The sequence below is a fragment of the Aulonocara sp. 'chitande type north' Nkhata Bay genome, linkage group LG20 (genome assembly GCF_057382095.1).
Source record: "Aulonocara sp. 'chitande type north' Nkhata Bay isolate Kocher_YH1m ecotype deep benthic linkage group LG20, A_spYH_male_GT1.1, whole genome shotgun sequence".
Classification (NCBI taxonomy): Eukaryota; Metazoa; Chordata; class Actinopteri; order Cichliformes; family Cichlidae; genus Aulonocara; species Aulonocara sp. 'chitande type north' Nkhata Bay.
The window spans coordinates 20,555,419-20,573,524 of NC_141363.1; the positions used below are offsets into that span (position 1 = coordinate 20,555,419).

The window sequence follows — 18,106 nt, forward strand, 5'->3', positions numbered from 1 at the left end:
TGCGCCTCGTGCTCCGTGCAGTAAGCTCGCCTTAGCTGATAACTTGGTTCTACTTCTCGTTCAGCTGTGGTCATTTTAAAAACAGACGCGTCTCCTGTACGATGTGTGAGCGCGTCCTCCTCGTCACACACGCAATTAAAGCTAAAATAACGAGACAGAAGCCAAGAGTACAGAAAAACTGGATGTCTGGTAATAATCGTGTTTTATTCATATCAAAAGATTGAAGTACAATAAAATATTCTCATCTGATATTTGACAGGAAGACCAAAGAAAGAAATCACCCCAAGCCTCCCTGCTGCTCCACCCAGGAATGATCATATTAATCTTACATTACTTACAATACAAAAATACTGTACACAGCGCTGGTTTAAAAATCAGTGAGCAGCTCGCTCTGCGCCCGCCTCTGCACGCGCACACCCGTCCTGTGTTTTCAGCCTGAATCAAAGGTTTGCGTATAAATACGAAAAATGTCCCACACCACCGTAGTCATGTGACAGCTGCAATTATTCCATTAAAACAATAAATACCCGAAACAAAACGACCAAAATATACAGAGAAAAATTCATTTCTCATCCCTGACAGCTTTGTTTGATCCTCTGATTACCCACAACCCCCTTCAGCGAGCGACTGAGGCGTGCCTGTTTAGAAAGAAGAAATAAGGAAGTGAAACTGTGCTTTATGGATTAGTATTTAATAGTTTTATCTGTCGTAGGTCGACGTTGAGCTGCAGTTCAGAGCTGGATTTTTAAACGATGTCAGATCAACAAATATTTGCGCTTCAGGACGAATCGAAACTCGGAGGGAAAAACAAACTTCAGTCCTTTAGTTCAGAGGATGGCGTTTTTACAGGCGCTTACAATAAAAAAAAATCACTGCATTAATATCATAAAGTCAGTCTGATCATCGTTAGTTCTGTTAAATCAGATTCAGCATGAACTCGCTGTGAAATCAACAACTTAAGAAAAGACTGGCCTGTTTTAGACTCGGATCAAAGCTGTAATCAGTGCATCTACGAACACTTTACAGCAAATACAAAAGGTCGTCGCAGGTTTGAGCTGCTCGCGAATTAAGGCTTTAACTGAAACCATCTCTGTGCTCGTTTCCTAAACGTGTCTTAGGAAGATGACTTTAAAAACTTTTATTTCATTTCTGCCTCAAACATTTGCTACGAGAAACTGGCTTTTCGAACTCGCTCAGCTTGAATAATTGTAAAAACTTTGAATGTGGAAAATGCAACAATGTGAACGTGAACTCGTCTGCACTCAGCGCGGCCTCTTCAGTCAGCTGACGCATGAGTGTCTGCGAGGTTTACCCCAGATAAACGAATGCTGGTGGGCACGTTCGCCGGTGCCCGTCGGCATCGTGTTTGTTGAGGGAAAGAGGGAAAAAACATGAACTGGAATGACCTCAGTGCAGGTGAAAGTGTGCGGTGACCTCTGACCTCTGTTAGTGGTAAATCTCGCAGACGTTGGCATGACCGCAGAAATAAAACAATGTGTGAAAGTGAAACTAATGCTGGTATTTTAAATCGGCCCTCTAACGACCACCAGGGGGCGACTTTCTGTGGCCTCACTAAACGCTGCTCGATGAGTCGCTGTTTAAGCCTCGCTCGTGATTATAATGAGACTGTCTGTCTTTTATATACAGTTTAAGGAAAAGAAAAAGTCAGCTGACTGCAGAACTGCTGCTGATTGGCCAAAGAGTCTCCCGAATGCGCGCTAATCTGGAGTTTGGTCTTCCCAACCTGGACGAGCATCAGACATCCAGAAAAATTCAAATGATTTTAATTAAACAGCTTTTCAAACGTTTGAATGTCAGATTACAAAAACTGAGTCAAGAGGAGATGAACTTATAAATGTGAACAGTCAGAGCTTAAATGCCAGAGTTCAGTTCCTCCCTGAAGCAGGAAGCAGACTGCTTTTCTGTATTCAGGTGTGAGTTTAAGCTCCGCCCTCCAGCAAACGTCACCTTCAGTCTTTGTGCACCAAACTACCTGAGTGTCGAGAGTTCACGGTGAAGGAGGAGGAGCAGAGGAGGAGCTGCGAGCTCCGCCTGCTGATGTGCTTTTTCCTGCTTTTGGAAACTTGGAATGAAGAGACGTCGTTAGAGGAAGTTCAAGTGTCGTCACCATAAAATTAAAAAAATAAATAGACTGAGAATTCTAAAAGAATAAAGACGAAAACCAAAGAAAAGGCTGCTCTGATGGAGAAAACCAAATTACTCAATCATTCTGTTTCCATAGTGATGCTGGAGGCGGCGCCCAGCTCTGCGGCATCCTCGTCGTCTTTGCAGGAAGCAGTGTCACTGGACGTCTGGCTGGAGGAGGTGGGGCCTGTGTTGGGGGCGGGCAGTGTGGGTTTTCTGATCTTGTCCTGTCGCTGGTAGAACAAAACGTAGGCAGCGTTGGTCTGTGGGAGGAGAGACGCAGACAAACATTACGTTGGTGTGATTCAAATAAAGACAACGCGCTGCTGCTTCCAACGATCATTAGTCAGGTGACAAGATCAGAGTGAAATCCGACTGAACAGGTGTGTGCGTGGGGGCGGGGGTACTGACCACAATCTGGTCCTCTGTGGCGTAGGTCACTTTACTGTCGTCAAAGTAATACCACTGACCGTTGTCCTTGTTCTTCGCATAGGTGGTGTCTGCAGAAACACGTGATGGTTAAAGTCATGTAGTCATGCGACAAACAAATCGCTGACCACAACATGAACGACAAACTTACAATGTCCATCTCTGAGTCCTCCGTAGTGATTGGACACGGCGATGAGGTCATAGCGGCTCGGAGGCTCCTCACTGGAGAGAGTCTTCCTCAGGAGGAAGCCGGAAAAGTCGAGGTCTCTGTAACATGAACATGTCAGCTTTCAGTGTGCGACTCCTCCATCAGTGTGTGTGTGCGTGCGTGCGTGCGTGCGTGCGTACCTGAGGGGGAACTCCACAATGCTGTCAAGCTTCTCTCTGGTGAACTTGGTGTAGGAGAACCTCTTGAGGTGGATGATGAGAACCTCTGGCAGAGACCAGAGATCCAGCTTCTTTGTGGCCAGCTGGTGCTTCTTACACACCGGACAGTACCTGAAGCGCACACACGGAGCAGATGTGAGTATCTGCAGTAAAGCTGTGCAGTGTAAAGGTTTTTAATACAATACAAATTGTATTTGTCACATACGCAGTACAACATATACTGAACATGTAGTGAAATGCTTGTGTCCCAACTGCGGACAGGCTGCAGATGTAGCCGCGACATTCAGGGGTTGTTGTTTTTTTAAGCACGGGGCGTCTAGCCAGGACCCTTTTTCGATACCGGATGGGAATCAAACTTGCGACTCCTGAGTGTTATTTTGCTGCTTTGAATGACAGGTTTTCATCATTCAGTCAAAGAAGCAAAACAACAGCAAACAAAGAATATCTCATCATGCCGGGGACGCCGCTGCTGGGTTAATCAAGCAGGAGGCAGGAGGACGCCGGAGTAATCGGGGAGAACCCCGACTGGATTCAAGCTCAGGACCTGCTGTGAGGCAGCCTTGCTACCCGCTGCACCACCATGCTGCCCAGCATCTCAGTTCATCAGATTTTACATGTTGATGAATGTAAAACCTTGAAGCATGCCCACACTCTTTTTGTTGACTGGACTGAAAGTGTGATCTGACTCCAGGGCTACCACTAGAGGGCACTGGGCGAGGTCGATCACCCAGCACCACAGCAGCTTAAATTAACACCACTGAAATGAAAACGTGGACGGCATCTGCTTTTCAAACTCGGGACAGAAGCTCCACCCTGGATCTGGACGTTACAGACGCAGATGTTTCGTGCTGGTCTTTACCTGAAACAGGTGAAACCTTCAGAGTATTTAGTCTTTTAATCGAGCTTGTCCCCCAGTTTACTTCTCACTGGTTTCTGTGTGGTCAGCTCTCCTCAGACTCTCACTACTGTGTCTGTGTGTGTTACCATGGGTTCTCCTCCTCCAGCGTCTCCACAGTGGTGAACAGCTCGATGCACTGCTGCAGCTGAACAGTCATGTGCTGCTGAGGGACCTCCATGCTGGCATGCTTCACGTACTTCTACACAGGAGGAGGAAAGACAGATTTTAATGTCAGAGGTGCAAGAAGACAAATGAGTGTCAAACGTCTGTCATTCAGGTTTCATCGCAGTCAGAGTCCTTCTGTTTGCACCTGTGTGTTAAATTACGTCCTCAAACCACTCAGCCTGTTAAGATGTTACAGGGATGCTGTTCTTGTACCTTGGATGTTTAGAGCCTCTGTTTAAACCACTGACCAGACACCAGATAATTCAGATCAGTCTCTAAATGAACCAACAGATAAGGTCATGTTGTTTTTGTGACCCACTCAGTGCCACTTGTATTTGAACACATGACCCTCAGTTATTCAGAACACGCCCTGTGAATGTGTTACATACAGGCTGTGCTTTATCGAGGGTTAAATGTTGGCGCTGACCTCAGCCTCGTTCTCGTTGTAGAATCTCTTCTTCATGTCGGGCTCCCAGTCGATGGCCACGTAGGGCTGAGCTGCAGAGACAAAGGAAGCGTGAGCTACGCTGATACGCTGACGACAGGATGTGACATCGTCTGATAACATGGTTATTCTGCTTTCCTGCTGCACTGATCCATGTTAAACATGGTTCAAGTTTCCAGTAACTACCAATAATCCCCATTAGCCGAAAGCTGTGCTCCGCCCATCTGCTGTTCAAACCTACTGTTTAGCAGAGGCAGCCAATCAGAAGAAAGCTTACTTGAAGGTTGAACTGAGGGGCAGCAAATGGCTCCACTCAGATGTTTTCATTTTATTCTGATTCATTCTCATCTGAGGCTCTTTCATCATCATCATCATCATCATCGCACTGATGAGTGACATCAGTGTGATGTCACAGAGGTTGTGTTTGTGCGTTCACACTCACAGCTGAAGGACACGGCGCTTCCTCCCTCTCCCATCCCCCTCTCGGTCGTCCCGTTGGAGTTGACCGCCTGGATGCTGAACAGATGCTTCCTCCTGACGTGACACGCCCTCCTCTTAGCCGGATGCTCATTGGCTGGCGGGCTGGGAGAGCAAGCCTCCTCCTGCTTGTCTTCTTCATTTTCTTCCTCGGTTGGCTCATGAGGCTGCTCCGCTGGAGGTTTTGAGCTGCGGTCGGCTCCTGCGGGACCGCTCGACTGCTCGCCGGGGTCCATGTCATCGGCGCTGTTGGCGTCTCCGCTGCAGCCGGGCTCCGTCTGGCTCTGGGAGCCGTTACTGTTCTCACCGGGGTCTCCGTGGTCCGGTAAAGGCTGAATGTGGTTCTCCTCAGCCTGTGGCTCTGTTGTGTTGCCGTCTGATTTCCTGTTGGGGGTCGCGTCACCGCAGGAGTAATCTGTCTGGGACGGGCCAGCAGGCTCCACTTCCTCCTGCTCGTCATCTGAGAAAACACAAAAGCAGCAGCTGCAGAGCTCACTCAGCCCAGATAAAACGTGTGAAAAGCGCACGAACGCGTTGTGTCGTTGTGTCGTTGTGTCGTTGTGTCAGCGTTTTTTATATTTGCTCGAGGAAAAGTTAAAACACTGCAGGAGCCAAACAAATACGTGTATGACAACATGAAACGAAAGGCAGCATCAGACCTCAGAACCAGAAAGTAAAGATTTATACCATCACTGATGCCGTTGGTCTGAGTCTTGTACAGCTCCTCTTCATCATCTTCCTCCTCTTCCTCCAACTCCTCAGACGGATCAGGCAGTCGCACGTAGCGCCTGCACACACAGCGACACCGCCCAGCAAAACTCAGTATATTCAAAAACTGTGCGTGTGTGTGTGTGTGTGTGTGTGCGTGCGTTCTGCTCACGCCAGTCTCTGCAGGAACAGGTTGTAGAGCGCCTCCTGGCTGCAGCTGCTGCGCGGCACGTTGAGCAGCAGCGGGTGTCCGAATAGCGACGTGCCGTACGAGCCGCCGCCCGAGCCGTAGTCTCTGTAGTGCGAGCGCTCTCTCAGGTAGAGCGCCAGCAGCACCTGCTCCTCAGGCTGCTCCTCCAGCACGCTCAGCTCGTACCTGAACACGGGTTCAGCAGGTGAGTCACAGAAAGGCTTTTGTGTTTGGTCATTAGAGGACTGATTTTTTTTCCTTACACAAAGATGTCGTCTCGGTCGAGAATGGCGCTCAGACTTTCGCCCATGTTGTAGATCTTGTAGAAACGATGATTGAAGACATCAGCGACCACCATCTGGAACACAAAGTCAGGGGGAGGAGCTTTAAGGGACAGTCTGCTTCATACAGGATGAAATGAGGCCCAGTGTAAGATAAAGAAGGATTATTTTGAACTGAGTCATGCCAAGCTGCCCTGACAGAGTTCACACGTTACAAACTGAAGCCAGAAACATACAAAGGCTGGATTAATGTGCAGCCAGTGAAACCACTTTTGATCTGCACGTGATCACAATCTTCAGTTTAGGTTAAAAGTGTGTTTAACCGAACCGAAACCTTCTGAACACACACTGACCTGAGTGGGCGGCACGCTGGTCATCTCTGACAGAGCTGAGCAGAGGTCGGACACTTTTCCTGCTTTAGGAACCACAACACGATGCTGCAGACACACACGCACGCACACGCACACGCACGCACACACGCACATCACAGAAGTTAGAATTTTCCTGGATAAGAGGAGAACCAAAGACCAGAAACATTTATTCAGTGTAACTGCAGAGACGTACACGACCACGGTCAGTGATGAGCGGTTACCTGGACAGGTTTGGCGTACGGGTCCAGGGAGACGAAGAACACCTCCATGACACGCTCCTTGCTGACAGGAAGCGGGACGCTCAGGTAGCAGAATGGGTCAAAGGTCACAGAAACCTTGTGGCACTCTGGACAGACCAGCGTGGACTTGAAGAGGCCGTGAAAAGTGTCGACGATCACAGAGTCGTTCCGCCGAAGGTGGTTACGCCACGCCTCCTCCGCCACTTCCTGTCAGATTAAACAGGAGCTGAATTGATCACAGCTAAAACCAACGAAGACGCTTTCAAACATAGAAAATGACTGAAAGGTGAAATTTAAAGACAGGAAGTGAAATGAAGCCCATCACACGCCTTTGCTCTGGCACCGCTCACCTGGTCCTGACGCCCATCGGCGTCCCGCAGCTCGATGTACTCTTTGTTTTTGACTCTGTTCAGGTCTTCGTGCAGCCCGTCCAGCAGGAAGGACAGCAGCTCCTGACTGTCGTGCTGCTGGTAGCCCAGAAACTGAGAAGCAAAGTGGCCCACCTTCGTCTGCACACAAACAGGAAGCAGGGAAACGTACCACTTCAGTCAGACCGAAGCTTCTGCCACACAGACTGAGATTACTCCCTGCCCCCCAGTCTCTCACCTACGCCCAACACCACTGCATGTAAATTTACTACAATTTACTTAAGTAAATAAAAAGAAGTAAATTCAAGAAGTATTTCTACGTTTGTAGCTTTCTGCTCTTCCTTCAGTACATTTGGGATGTTAACGTTTCATTTTTCAAGTTTTAGTTTAGTTGCAGAAACATCAGCCTACTAATATATGTGCACACGTCCTTTAGTATATATTTAGATATTTATGTGCTCTGTAAAACACTGAGAGTAGCAGAGAAGTTTTGGGACATGAAAATAAAGCATTTGACTTTCACTTCACTGAACTTATGCATTTACTTTTTGAGTTTTTCTGTTTTGCATTGATAGTTTAGTTTATTTGGGATTTCATGACATTTCCTTCAATTGGGAACAAAATAGAGACAAAAGTTTTCTACTAAATCTCTGATTTCACATTTCCTCCTGTTGCTTGTCCTGCTGTAATAGGTGGGATAATAAAGTCTGTGTTTATATCTGTTTTAGTTTCCTGTGTAAATGTAATCACACTTAAAATGTTCATTTAAAATGTTTTCAGGTCAGTTTGTGTCATTTCTGTCGTGCCGAGTCACAAACTCCGGCTCTTCTGGACGACGCGTCGCAGCCTCAGCTTTAGGGTACGTCAGTGTGTTTGTTTGGCTCGACGGGTGAAACACACCCGAGTGTAACGGGACACCTGTCAGGGTAACGTGCGGCTACCTTGAAGACGCGCGGCACCACAGAGTAATGCCTCCCTGACCACATCTGCTTGATGACGTCGGCGTAGGCCTCGGCGATCTCTCCCTTCATTCCCAGAGGGTTGGTGAAGTTCAGCTCATCCACATAGGAGTTCTGCAGGAAGTACTCCGTCAGGGGCGGGGTGTTACTCAGACACTGCAGAGAGACGAGGACACGAGGAGTTACTACACATCTGTTAGTGATGGGCAGCCAATCAGAACAGAGTTAGCTTAAGGGGGGAGGAGCTGAAACAGTTGCTTAAGCCCGAGGATAAACTGAGGAGTTCGAGGGCCAGAGGAAAACCGTTTGAACCGCGAGTTCTGCAAAGATCCTTTAGTCCGGGGATAAAACTACACAGAGATGGACGACTGTTTGCTTTTATTATTTTACACAAGAACGTTGCTGCTGCCGCCTGGTCAGAGCACGCTGCAGTGATGTCATCTGATTAAAACGTTAAAGTGTTCTCGTGCATGAAGTGATGTTTTCAGTGAATATTAAACCGAAGCTCAGCTCCAAGTGAAATCCAAGGAGCAACACTGACACCACACAGGTGTTAATTATGCTAAAATCCAGTTAGAGAACTTCAACGATGCACAAATGTCCTCGAGTTCTGATGAACCAGGGATTTCCTTCACAAAGCTCGCCGTCAGAGCAACATAATTACAGAGCGAGAGGGATCAGACACAGGGAGGAAGACGCTGCAGCATTTCACCTCTGCCAGGAAATGCAGAAAACCTTTATGTGACTATTTTACAAAACAACCAAAACATACAGTCTGTGCCATATTTAGACAGTTACACATGTCTGGACGAACCCTGCGCTTTATTCTGAGGTTCACACCCTGCACATGTTCAACAGTACCTGAACACTCAGCTGCCAAATGCATCATTTCAGTGTCGAGCAGCTCACACGTGTCGGCGTTCAAGCTGCAGTCAGAGTGACGAGTGAAAGAGAAGCAAACGTCTCTCACTGAAGGCGCCAAAATGAAAACAAGCTTCAGTCTAACAAAAAAGTCTTCTAATCTGGTTCTCTAGTCGAGCGGGACCGTAGCACAAACGACAAACCACAAGTTGGAAGAAGAAGAAAAGCGTCTAATGTCCAATTACAAACTAAACTAGTTCAAATCATTCTATTTATACAGCGTCAAATCACAACAACAGTCGCCTCATTGCACTGTACGGTCGACCCTACAATAACACATACAGAGAAAAACCCAACAGTCATATGACCCCCTATGAGCACTTTGGCGACAGTGGGAAGAAAAACTCCCTTTGAACAGGAAGAAACCTGCAGCCTCTGCCACGACCAACAAGTCACTGCATACTTAATAAAAACAGAACACGTCGGGACGCCGTGTAAAATCACAAAAACACATATTTGGTTACAGCAGAAGATGAAAACAAAAGGTTTGTGAATCACAGCGTCCTGTTTTCATTCATGTTCGACGCAGCAACATCGTCAGCGCTGGGTTTGCATTCATACAAATGGTGCTGATGGTCTGGACTGCACTTCCTGACTGGCACTCGCAAGTATCAGGTATTTGTGTCAGTGGTCCCGGCTGGAGTCCAACCCAGGCCCCGCCCTGATGGACGTCACCTGCTCAGCCATGTGACATCTCTCTCTGTCACATGATCCATGTGTCTGGTGTAGCAACCAAAGTAAAAAAGATCAGTTTAAACCTGTAACGCTGAGTTCATGAAGCAGGTGTTGCCCAGGTTGGTGAGGCCACAGACGCCCGGCTGCCCTCTGTACGAGTCCTGCTCCTCCACAGAGTTCCTCCTGCAATCGAGAACAGAGTCAGCCGCAGACTCGCACACGGGAGCATTTACAACACCTGAGCAGCGTTACGGTGACAGAAACGCCTTTTTGCTCTTGAACAGGAAACCAAAACAAAGGGTCAGCTGACCAAATATGTGGGAAAGTCAGCTGAAACATGCTCGGACCAGCTGAATTCATTAAAGCGCACAGCTGTCCTAACATTTCATCATTCAGATCAACAGTCGAGTCAATGAAGGAAGCATTTTAACACTTTTTGTGACATCTAGTGTGTGAGAGAGCGACAGACAAACATCACGATGGTGATGGTATCACGCAACTTCTCCAAACAGGAAGAGGTGAAATCAAAGATGAGGAAATGACAAATAAAAAAAGGAACAAGAAAAAAATTCCTGCAAAAAAACTCAAAGTAAGCAGGTGAAGAAAAGCAGAGACGACGGAACGTGGAGAACGATGACAGCGACGAGAGAGGCGAGTGCGCTTACATGATCTGAGGCCTGGAGCTCGGCCAGGTGCCGTCTGCATTCCTCGTCTCCATGATCACCGTCTGACACACACACACACACACACACACACACACACACACACACACACACACACACAGGCATGTTCCAGCTTATCTCTGAGGTGGACAGCTTGTTATTTTAGAGTGGTGCTATGAGGAGAATTATTCCACACATGCAGCGACGTTAAGACTGTAGCGTCATGCTCACCATCCCCGAGCTCAAGCAGGCGTCCAGCACGCTCATGTGCACGTTCCTAAGACGCTCGCAGCTGCTGTCCGAACTCTTCATCCACAGGCGGCACTCTGAGCCCGGAGGTACCGAGAAGGCCTGACACATCGCCCTCTGGATCGAGTCTACACACACACACACACACACACACACACACACGAAGCACCGTGTTTGAAACAGCTGTTCGCGAACCCTCAGGGGAACATATTCTGCCCCTGACATCAGCTTCCTGTTAACATAAAGACGAACACGTGTTAGCACGACGCTCGTGATGAACCGCCCACTTCCTGCTCGTGAAACAGAGAGACCACAGCACTGAAACTGATGCGAGAACTCTGCAACGCCGCGGAAGTTAAACTTCCTTTAATTAATGCTGCGACCCAACAAACTGCAGCGCAGCGTGACTTTGTATGTGGTGACGGAGGAATCTGTCCTCAGGTGAAGTTTCATGAGTGAATGTCATCAGGTTTAGTCTTTAAATCTTTCTGAGTTATTCGTTTGTAGAGAGACGACCTTTCACAGGCTTCAGTTTTCCTCAGTAATAAGTAACTAAGCAGTGACCTCTTTATCACTGTATATATGTATTTATCACACAGCTTCACAGCTGCTGCTGTCAAATTTGCTCTAAAACTGAATCTGATTCATAAAAAGAAAATGAGCTCACATGTAAAGCAGGTCCCGCCTTCTCCTTACCTAAACAGGTAACCTCTGAATGAACTGACAGCAGCTCCCCTTCACAGCTAGTTGGTTGAGAACAGGTTGGGTAGCCTGAGCTTTATCGGCTCATTGTTACCAGGCGGTTATTCACTCGTTTCCAAACTCTGTCTGCCGCCTTTGTTTGTGTTTCTGTTGCGTCACGCGGTGTGAAGCCGCTCCTGTGCATGTAATCTGCCACATGCAGTCACCTGGATGACATGGATGCACCGGCAGCTGGCAGGTTTGGACGAGTGTGGTTTAGAAAGTCTGGGAAAGTAACTAAACTACGAAGCATTTTTGTCTTTAAGGAGAGAAAAGGCCGATTAAACGTGAACCTCTCCTCTCGTTAGCATTAACCTCGCCGACACACAAAGCTACAGACGGACTCACGTATGCTGTCGGTTCGGCTGAACTTTGTGGTGACGGCGTTCTCCATGTTGCTGTGGAGGCAGAGGAAGATCTCGATGGGGTAAACCTCCACCTTCAGAGTGCTGGGCAGGTCCACCACCTGACACACACACACACACACACACACAGACACACACAGTTGTCACTACACTAACCTGTCTGAGCCATAACCATTACTAATATTGCTTCCTACCCTTTGATCCAACATTAAACCAATGCTTCACACAAGCGAATGATTTACTTTGCTGGGACTTTCCTCCTGTCACCAGTTGAGGGTCGGCTCACCACAGCGTGGCTGCCAGCAGACTCATTATGGTAAAAGTTCACGGCTCCGCCCATAAAGCTCTCTGCTCGCTGCTGTTCCTCGCCTCCTCGTGCAGCTCTGGCTGCTGCTGCTGCTTCTCATCAGAAACACGAGTCTTCATCGTGAAGTTTTATTTCAGTCAACAGACAAATTTGCCAAATCTGTCACGTAGCGAACAAAGACGGTGATGGCGTGCAGACAAATGTTTGCCTAAGGACGGATCGGGACCATCATGATTTAAAATATCTGAATTTACGTGGAAGTTACATGAAAACGATGCGCAAACTTCACCAGGAAAAGAGAGCATGTCACGAGTCTGTTATCCCGGCCGCTTAATAAAAAAGTCAACGTTTTCATTCGCCCTCTTGTTTCTGTATCATTTCATTTTATTCCACCCGTCATATCAGTGACAAGCTCATACTAGTTTTGCTTAAAAGACTCGTCCTTTCTCACGAGATTACAGGAAAACTCGTTGACAGTCGGAGGACGAGAAACAGAGAGAGTGACGATCACGGTGACGTTCCTGCCCTGCTGCTCCGCCCTCGGGGGTCAGCACTGATCCTCAGTCTGACGGCGGCGCTCAGATGTGAGAAAGAGATGCAAAACAGGGATTCCAGGAAGTGATGTAAACACAGCAGCCAGACTACAAGCAGCGCAGAGCTGTGCGAGGAGACGCCTTGAAGACGAGAGCAGCCAGATTTACTTCAGGGGAGGTTTTTCATTGTTATGTGTTTCAAACCTCACCAACAAAAACTCTCCGCTCTCATTCTGGACTCAGGGTACCGCGCGGCGCGTGGTGACGTTACCTTGCGTTCTAGCGGCGGCTGATCGTCCACCATGCCGTACCAAGACAGCAGCTTGTGCCACGCCTCTGCCGGCACCAGCACAAAGTCCTCGTCCTCCACCAGACGATCCTTCAGGTGGTACGAGTCCAGATCTGAAAGCAGGACACGACACTTCGCTCAAGGAAACAAATCATTTTGTGTCTCGCTGAAGCAAACGAAGCGTAACTGACCCTCGAACAGCTCCGCGTTGTCGATCTGACCCGGGAAAGACGTCGAGTTCTGATCTCCAGTCTCCACAAACTCCTTCCATTGGTCAAACCAGCGGCGATCTACCACATACCTACAACACACACACACACACACACACACATTATTACACTGCTCTTTGAGGACACATTCATAAAACACTGCTGCCTCCATCATAAACTTTACCGCTAACGAATCAGCCGAACACGAATGAATCGACATCTTACCTGAGATTACTGCCAGGAATGGGAGTAAGAATTACTTAAATAATCAGTTAATACCTGATAAACAAAACAAAGAAACAAAGTGGCTGCTGATCATTTGTTTTCTTCAACCAAAATGTGGAAACCCCCAAAATATCCTGATGAAGGCACCAAAACCTTTGAATGAGTCGTTATTTTCATTATTTTTGCCTAAAAATGAAGTGACAGGATGATGTGTCAGAGACATTATTTCTCTGTCACGGTTTTATTTTAGTGGATTTTCTTTTTAAGAACAGTCCAAACAAAAGCAGCAGGCTGGGAAATCACACTAATGTGAAATCAAGAACAGATTACATAAATCACCGTAAACAGTTCACATTGGTGTGACATCGCTGCTCCTGAGACGCCAGAAGCAGCAAATATCGGATGTTTTGCTAAAATAAATTCATGGTGATCTTAACGTTTGGCATTTCTTCTGCTTTCTTTGTGGCCAGAAGCAAAAGCCGGAGCTTAACGTAGTCATCACTTCATGATCCCACATTTCTAACCTGTTTTCATCAAACCAGAGACTTTCTGTCATATTTGAAGCTGCAGCAGAGACACGACCTGCTCCAAAATTAGATGTGAAACCAAAGCAGCAGAGCAGGAAGCGTCACAGTGGCAGGCGTTAATAAATCTGATGGTTTGGATTGGAATGAAAATCCATCGCAGCATCAGTCCTCAGAGGTTAGACTGCAGCGCTCGGCCTCTGTGCTGTTCTGCTTTTAAGGACTCATTATTCTTTTATTCCTGTTTGACAGAAAACCGCTTTGCCTGCCGACGCTTCATAAAAAATGTAGCTGGCACTTTCTTGTATGGATAAATAATTTTCCATCTGTGGCTGATCTCCTGCAGGAGTAAATGTGAGCAGAAGCATCAAACTGTCAGCCTGGATGGCCTCACTGTAAACCTGTGAGCAGCCGCTGGCCTGCTTTGTGATTTATTTGAATATTGAACAGAAAGTAAATCCCGGTGACGTCTGACTCTGCAGCGCCACAAACCTGCAGAGTCACGGTGCTTCTGCTTCTGAGACCCTGAAGTCGGGTTTTTTCAAGTGTGAAGGGATGAGGGGCGTGTTCTAACCAGCGTCTGGATTTTATTGTTTATTTCCTGTCGCATGTCTGATGCAGCCGTTGTCAATCAGCATTTCAGTTAATCAGCAGCTCGCTGCACCCGTAAACTCACCGAGTTTCCCTTTAAAGGTACTTTCTGTGATCGCAGCAGAATTCTCACTGACCGTCATCGTCTTTTAAATGTTTTAATAAAACAATATTTCACTGAAAGCTTTTTACAAATGAAATAACTCGAAATAAAAACGTGTTTTCAAAGACTTGCCGGGTTTAATAAAGGCTGCACTCACACAGCGCTGAATCCTTCAGTGTCTGCTGAAGTTTGAAATAACTCTGAAGAGTTATCCATCCATCCAGAAAAGGTGAAAAATAAAAACGCTGTAATAACATTTAATGCTGCTCAGCTAAGTTCACTTGGCTGAAACAAGACGTTTTCATGGTGTGGACTTTGCACGCTTCTCCTGTTTGTGCAGTCAAATCTAATCTCACCGAGCAAACAAGGAAAAAACAAACTGTCGTGGATGTGTGATGATAGCCTACCCAAGTTCTTTTTGATGCCTAAAACGTAGAAATAAAGCTACTTCCAGCTGCTCCTCGTGGGCACCAGAGGGAATTGTGTTTCCTGCTGTGTGCACAAACGGTCTGAACCACTACACTGTGGAGTCGGCCCCTAACAAGGGATCGTCACAGCAGATCATCTGCCTCCTGCCCACCCCATCCCACCTCTGAGCATCCTCCTCTGTCACACCAGCCATCTGTATGTCCTGCTTCACTACATCTATCAATCTTCTCTGAGGTCTTCCCCTTTTCCTCCTGCCTGGAAGCTCTGTCTTCACCATCCTTTGTCCAGTATATCAACTATCCCTCCTCTGCACGTGTCCAAACCATCGCAACCATGCCTCTCTAACTTTGAGCTTGTGTACTCATTTCCACTCCCGCCCATCCTGCTCACTCCTTGTGAAGATCTGAGCACCTTAAGCTCAGCCACCTGTCTTTCAAATCACAATGTCTTCTGTGAACATCACAGTCCACAAAGACTCCTGCCTCGTGTCCTCACCTCACCTGGGTGTTAAAGCTAATTCACTGGAACTTTCTTTCCTTTTAAAAGGGCAAAATATTAACTGTGAGTAAGTGGACAGAGATCGGTATATATGAGACCAGACAGATGAAAACTCAGAGTCCACAAACAGGTTAATAAATTATAGATTGTCACTATTTGACGAACTAATTAGACTATTTTGAAAAGCCGGTCTGATGAAGAGCTGACTGATCAGCTGATTTACAAATATCATTCCTGCTGATAATGTTTCAATCATATTTTTCTATTTCACTTTCAGTCGTGACAGAGTGTTAAATCTTTCCTTCTTCACTGGAAAATGAAACTGAAAATATTTACTGGCGGCCCTGCTCTGCATTCCAACACCTAAATGAGCAGGAGGTCGCCCAGAGGAGAATAAACTGGGACTGAAACCGGCTTGGCTTCGGTGATAAATAAAAACACGATCCGGGGGATACGAGGCGACCCTGAACGCCTCACCGGAGACAGCTGGTCGACAGGCTAACGTTAACAGCGCATGCTAGGTCAGAGCAACGTCTGCCTGCTTAGCATAAGCTAACACGGCTAACACGTAGCATTGAGCCGTTAAACCGTCCCAGAAAAACTCCAGCAACCACACCAAAGCTGCTCCACCCCACAGTTAAAGCGGTTAATCACCGTTTAGCAGCGTTACCCGTGTGGAGATAATCGTTAGCCCTGTCACCGTATTTATCTGTGTGTGTGTGTGTGTGTATGTGTGGAGCGGAGAGGCGGTCGGACTCTCACCAGCTCTCCCCAGCGCGGAGCTCGCACTCCCGTAGAAGAGACTCGATCTCACGTCGCTGGGTCTCCAGGCCCGGGGACTCCGCGGCGGAGCAGCGGCTGTTGGCCGTCATGACGCCGATCAATCACTCATAAATGTCAGAGGTGTCGGAAATGTTAAAGAGAGCCAGGAAATGAGAAGCAGAAGTCCGCCGCCGCATTGATCTGCCGATAAACGGGGAAGCTCGCAGCCCTCTGTTTGCGGAAGTAGGAAACGGCTCAGACCCGGACGATGACGAATTCCGGCAGGAGACGCGCGAACTACCCCGGAGTCACCAGCAGGGGAAGCAAAACACCAAAACTAATATATTAAATTAAAATAAAATATTAAATAAAACAAACAGACTACGTTTAGATAAGTAAGAAAAGATTTAAAAAAAAAGAAAAATATATATTTTTTATAAAAATTTATATGGAGAGAATCATAAACAAATAGCAGCAAACGTAAATAATTCATTTAAATAAATTTATTTTTTTAAGTTAATAAAACTAAAATTGAACACAGCAAAAAATTAAGAAAATTATTTCAATGAGAAGATCGATTTAATTTGTCCCGTTCTGTGTTGTATCTTGGCTGTGAGCAGCAGTTCTCTGGGATAAAATGTGTTGTTGAGGCCAGAGGTCAGAGCCAGTGTTGGGACTAACGCGTTATTAAGTAACGCGTTACAGTAACTACGTTATTATTGTGGTAACGAGCACGGTAACTAGTTATTATGCCAAAACCGGGAACGCGTTACTCGTTACTGGGATTTAGATAGGCTCGTTATTCGTTACTTCGTGTGGTGGCTATCGCGGAGCTTCCACAGATTCAGTAACATTAGCAAGTGGTGGAGGCCAGCAGGTGGATGAAGGAAAGGGGAGGCAGGAGGAAAAGAGACCCGAGGCGGCCGCCGGTCCGAGTGTGAACTGAACTTCAGGTAAGAAGTTATGACCTGCAGTCTCTCTGGGTCAGATATAAACCAAGTTTAGGTGGAGTTTATTTTCATTGTGCTGACTTTTTCCGTACTGCGTGCTAGCTAGCATGACGGAGTTTCTATACAGCTGGGTGGTGCTATGATGTTAATGATGTTGAACTTTATTTTGTTCATAAGTTATTAGAGTTGCCAACCGTCCGGTCTGGTATTCAGAGGAAATATTACGCGTTTCTTATTGAGGCGAAAAGGAACAGTTTGTCCCGTAATTCAGCTACAATGGAAAAGGCACAAAGCTGGAGTTATTCTGTGTCTTTGCTGCACAGCTGCCTCTTCTTTCATTCTCTCCCCTCCCTCTCCCGTTTCTACTTCAATCATGAAACTGATCAATGATCAGCTGATCGGCTCTCTTGTTTGTTTATCGCCCACTTTGCGCCGAAAGAGGAAACCAGCGGATGTCGCGCTAAACAACAGCAGCACGTTTAAGCTTGATCAGCTGTTGTTAGAATTTATTTAATATTAATTTCTAGTATCAGCTGATGTTTGCTGGAGCCACAGCTGTAAAGCTGCTGGTCATGATATGGTTTGGATATGTGGTGAGAGGGAAACATGAAGATGAAACCAGGAGATGTCCTTACTGAATCATCAGAGCTGAACAGGTGATGGAGAAACAGGTTTACCTTTTAGGTGACATGAATGAGTTGAAGTTATGAACTGTTTCTGAGAGACAAATAACACCAGGATCCTTTTCTAAGCAGCTGACAGCTGGTAACTGTGCAGGGGCGGCTCTAGCAAAGTGTTGCCAGGGGGCAGGTAGGGCATTAACAGGGAGAGGGGGGCACAAAGAAATACTTTTCTTTCTTATTCTCATTTAAAATGTCTCGCTTTTAAAAAATAATTATCTGAGTCTTGCAACAAACGATTGATAGATTGATGCATATATACCATCAGAACAGTGCACATCACTGTCACAACAGTGTTTATTATCATTCAAAGGCTTTATGATTTTTCCTA

The 18,106-nt window shown here is 46.7% G+C and overlaps 1 protein-coding gene across 1 annotated transcript; it reads right to left on the reverse strand.

Moving 5' to 3' along the window:
- Nucleotides 1–168: 168 nt before the first annotated feature.
- Nucleotides 169–16,428, reverse strand: usp11 (ubiquitin specific peptidase 11). Its single transcript, XM_086276542.1, has 21 exons — nucleotides 16,146–16,428; nucleotides 12,996–13,105; nucleotides 12,787–12,917; nucleotides 11,659–11,776; nucleotides 10,552–10,697; nucleotides 10,324–10,385; nucleotides 9,742–9,841; nucleotides 8,045–8,218; nucleotides 7,086–7,244; nucleotides 6,718–6,942; nucleotides 6,479–6,562; nucleotides 6,108–6,202; nucleotides 5,827–6,030; nucleotides 5,634–5,734; nucleotides 4,912–5,406; nucleotides 4,452–4,522; nucleotides 3,946–4,058; nucleotides 2,923–3,072; nucleotides 2,726–2,841; nucleotides 2,557–2,645; nucleotides 169–2,408 (listed from the first exon to the last, which is right to left on the reverse strand). Exons 1-21 carry the CDS (start codon nucleotides 16,253–16,255, stop codon nucleotides 2,226–2,228), a joined length of 3,036 nt encoding a protein of 1,011 aa, XP_086132668.1. The 5' UTR covers nucleotides 16,256–16,428; the 3' UTR covers nucleotides 169–2,225.
- Between the last annotated feature and the right edge of the window lie 1,678 nt (nucleotides 16,429–18,106).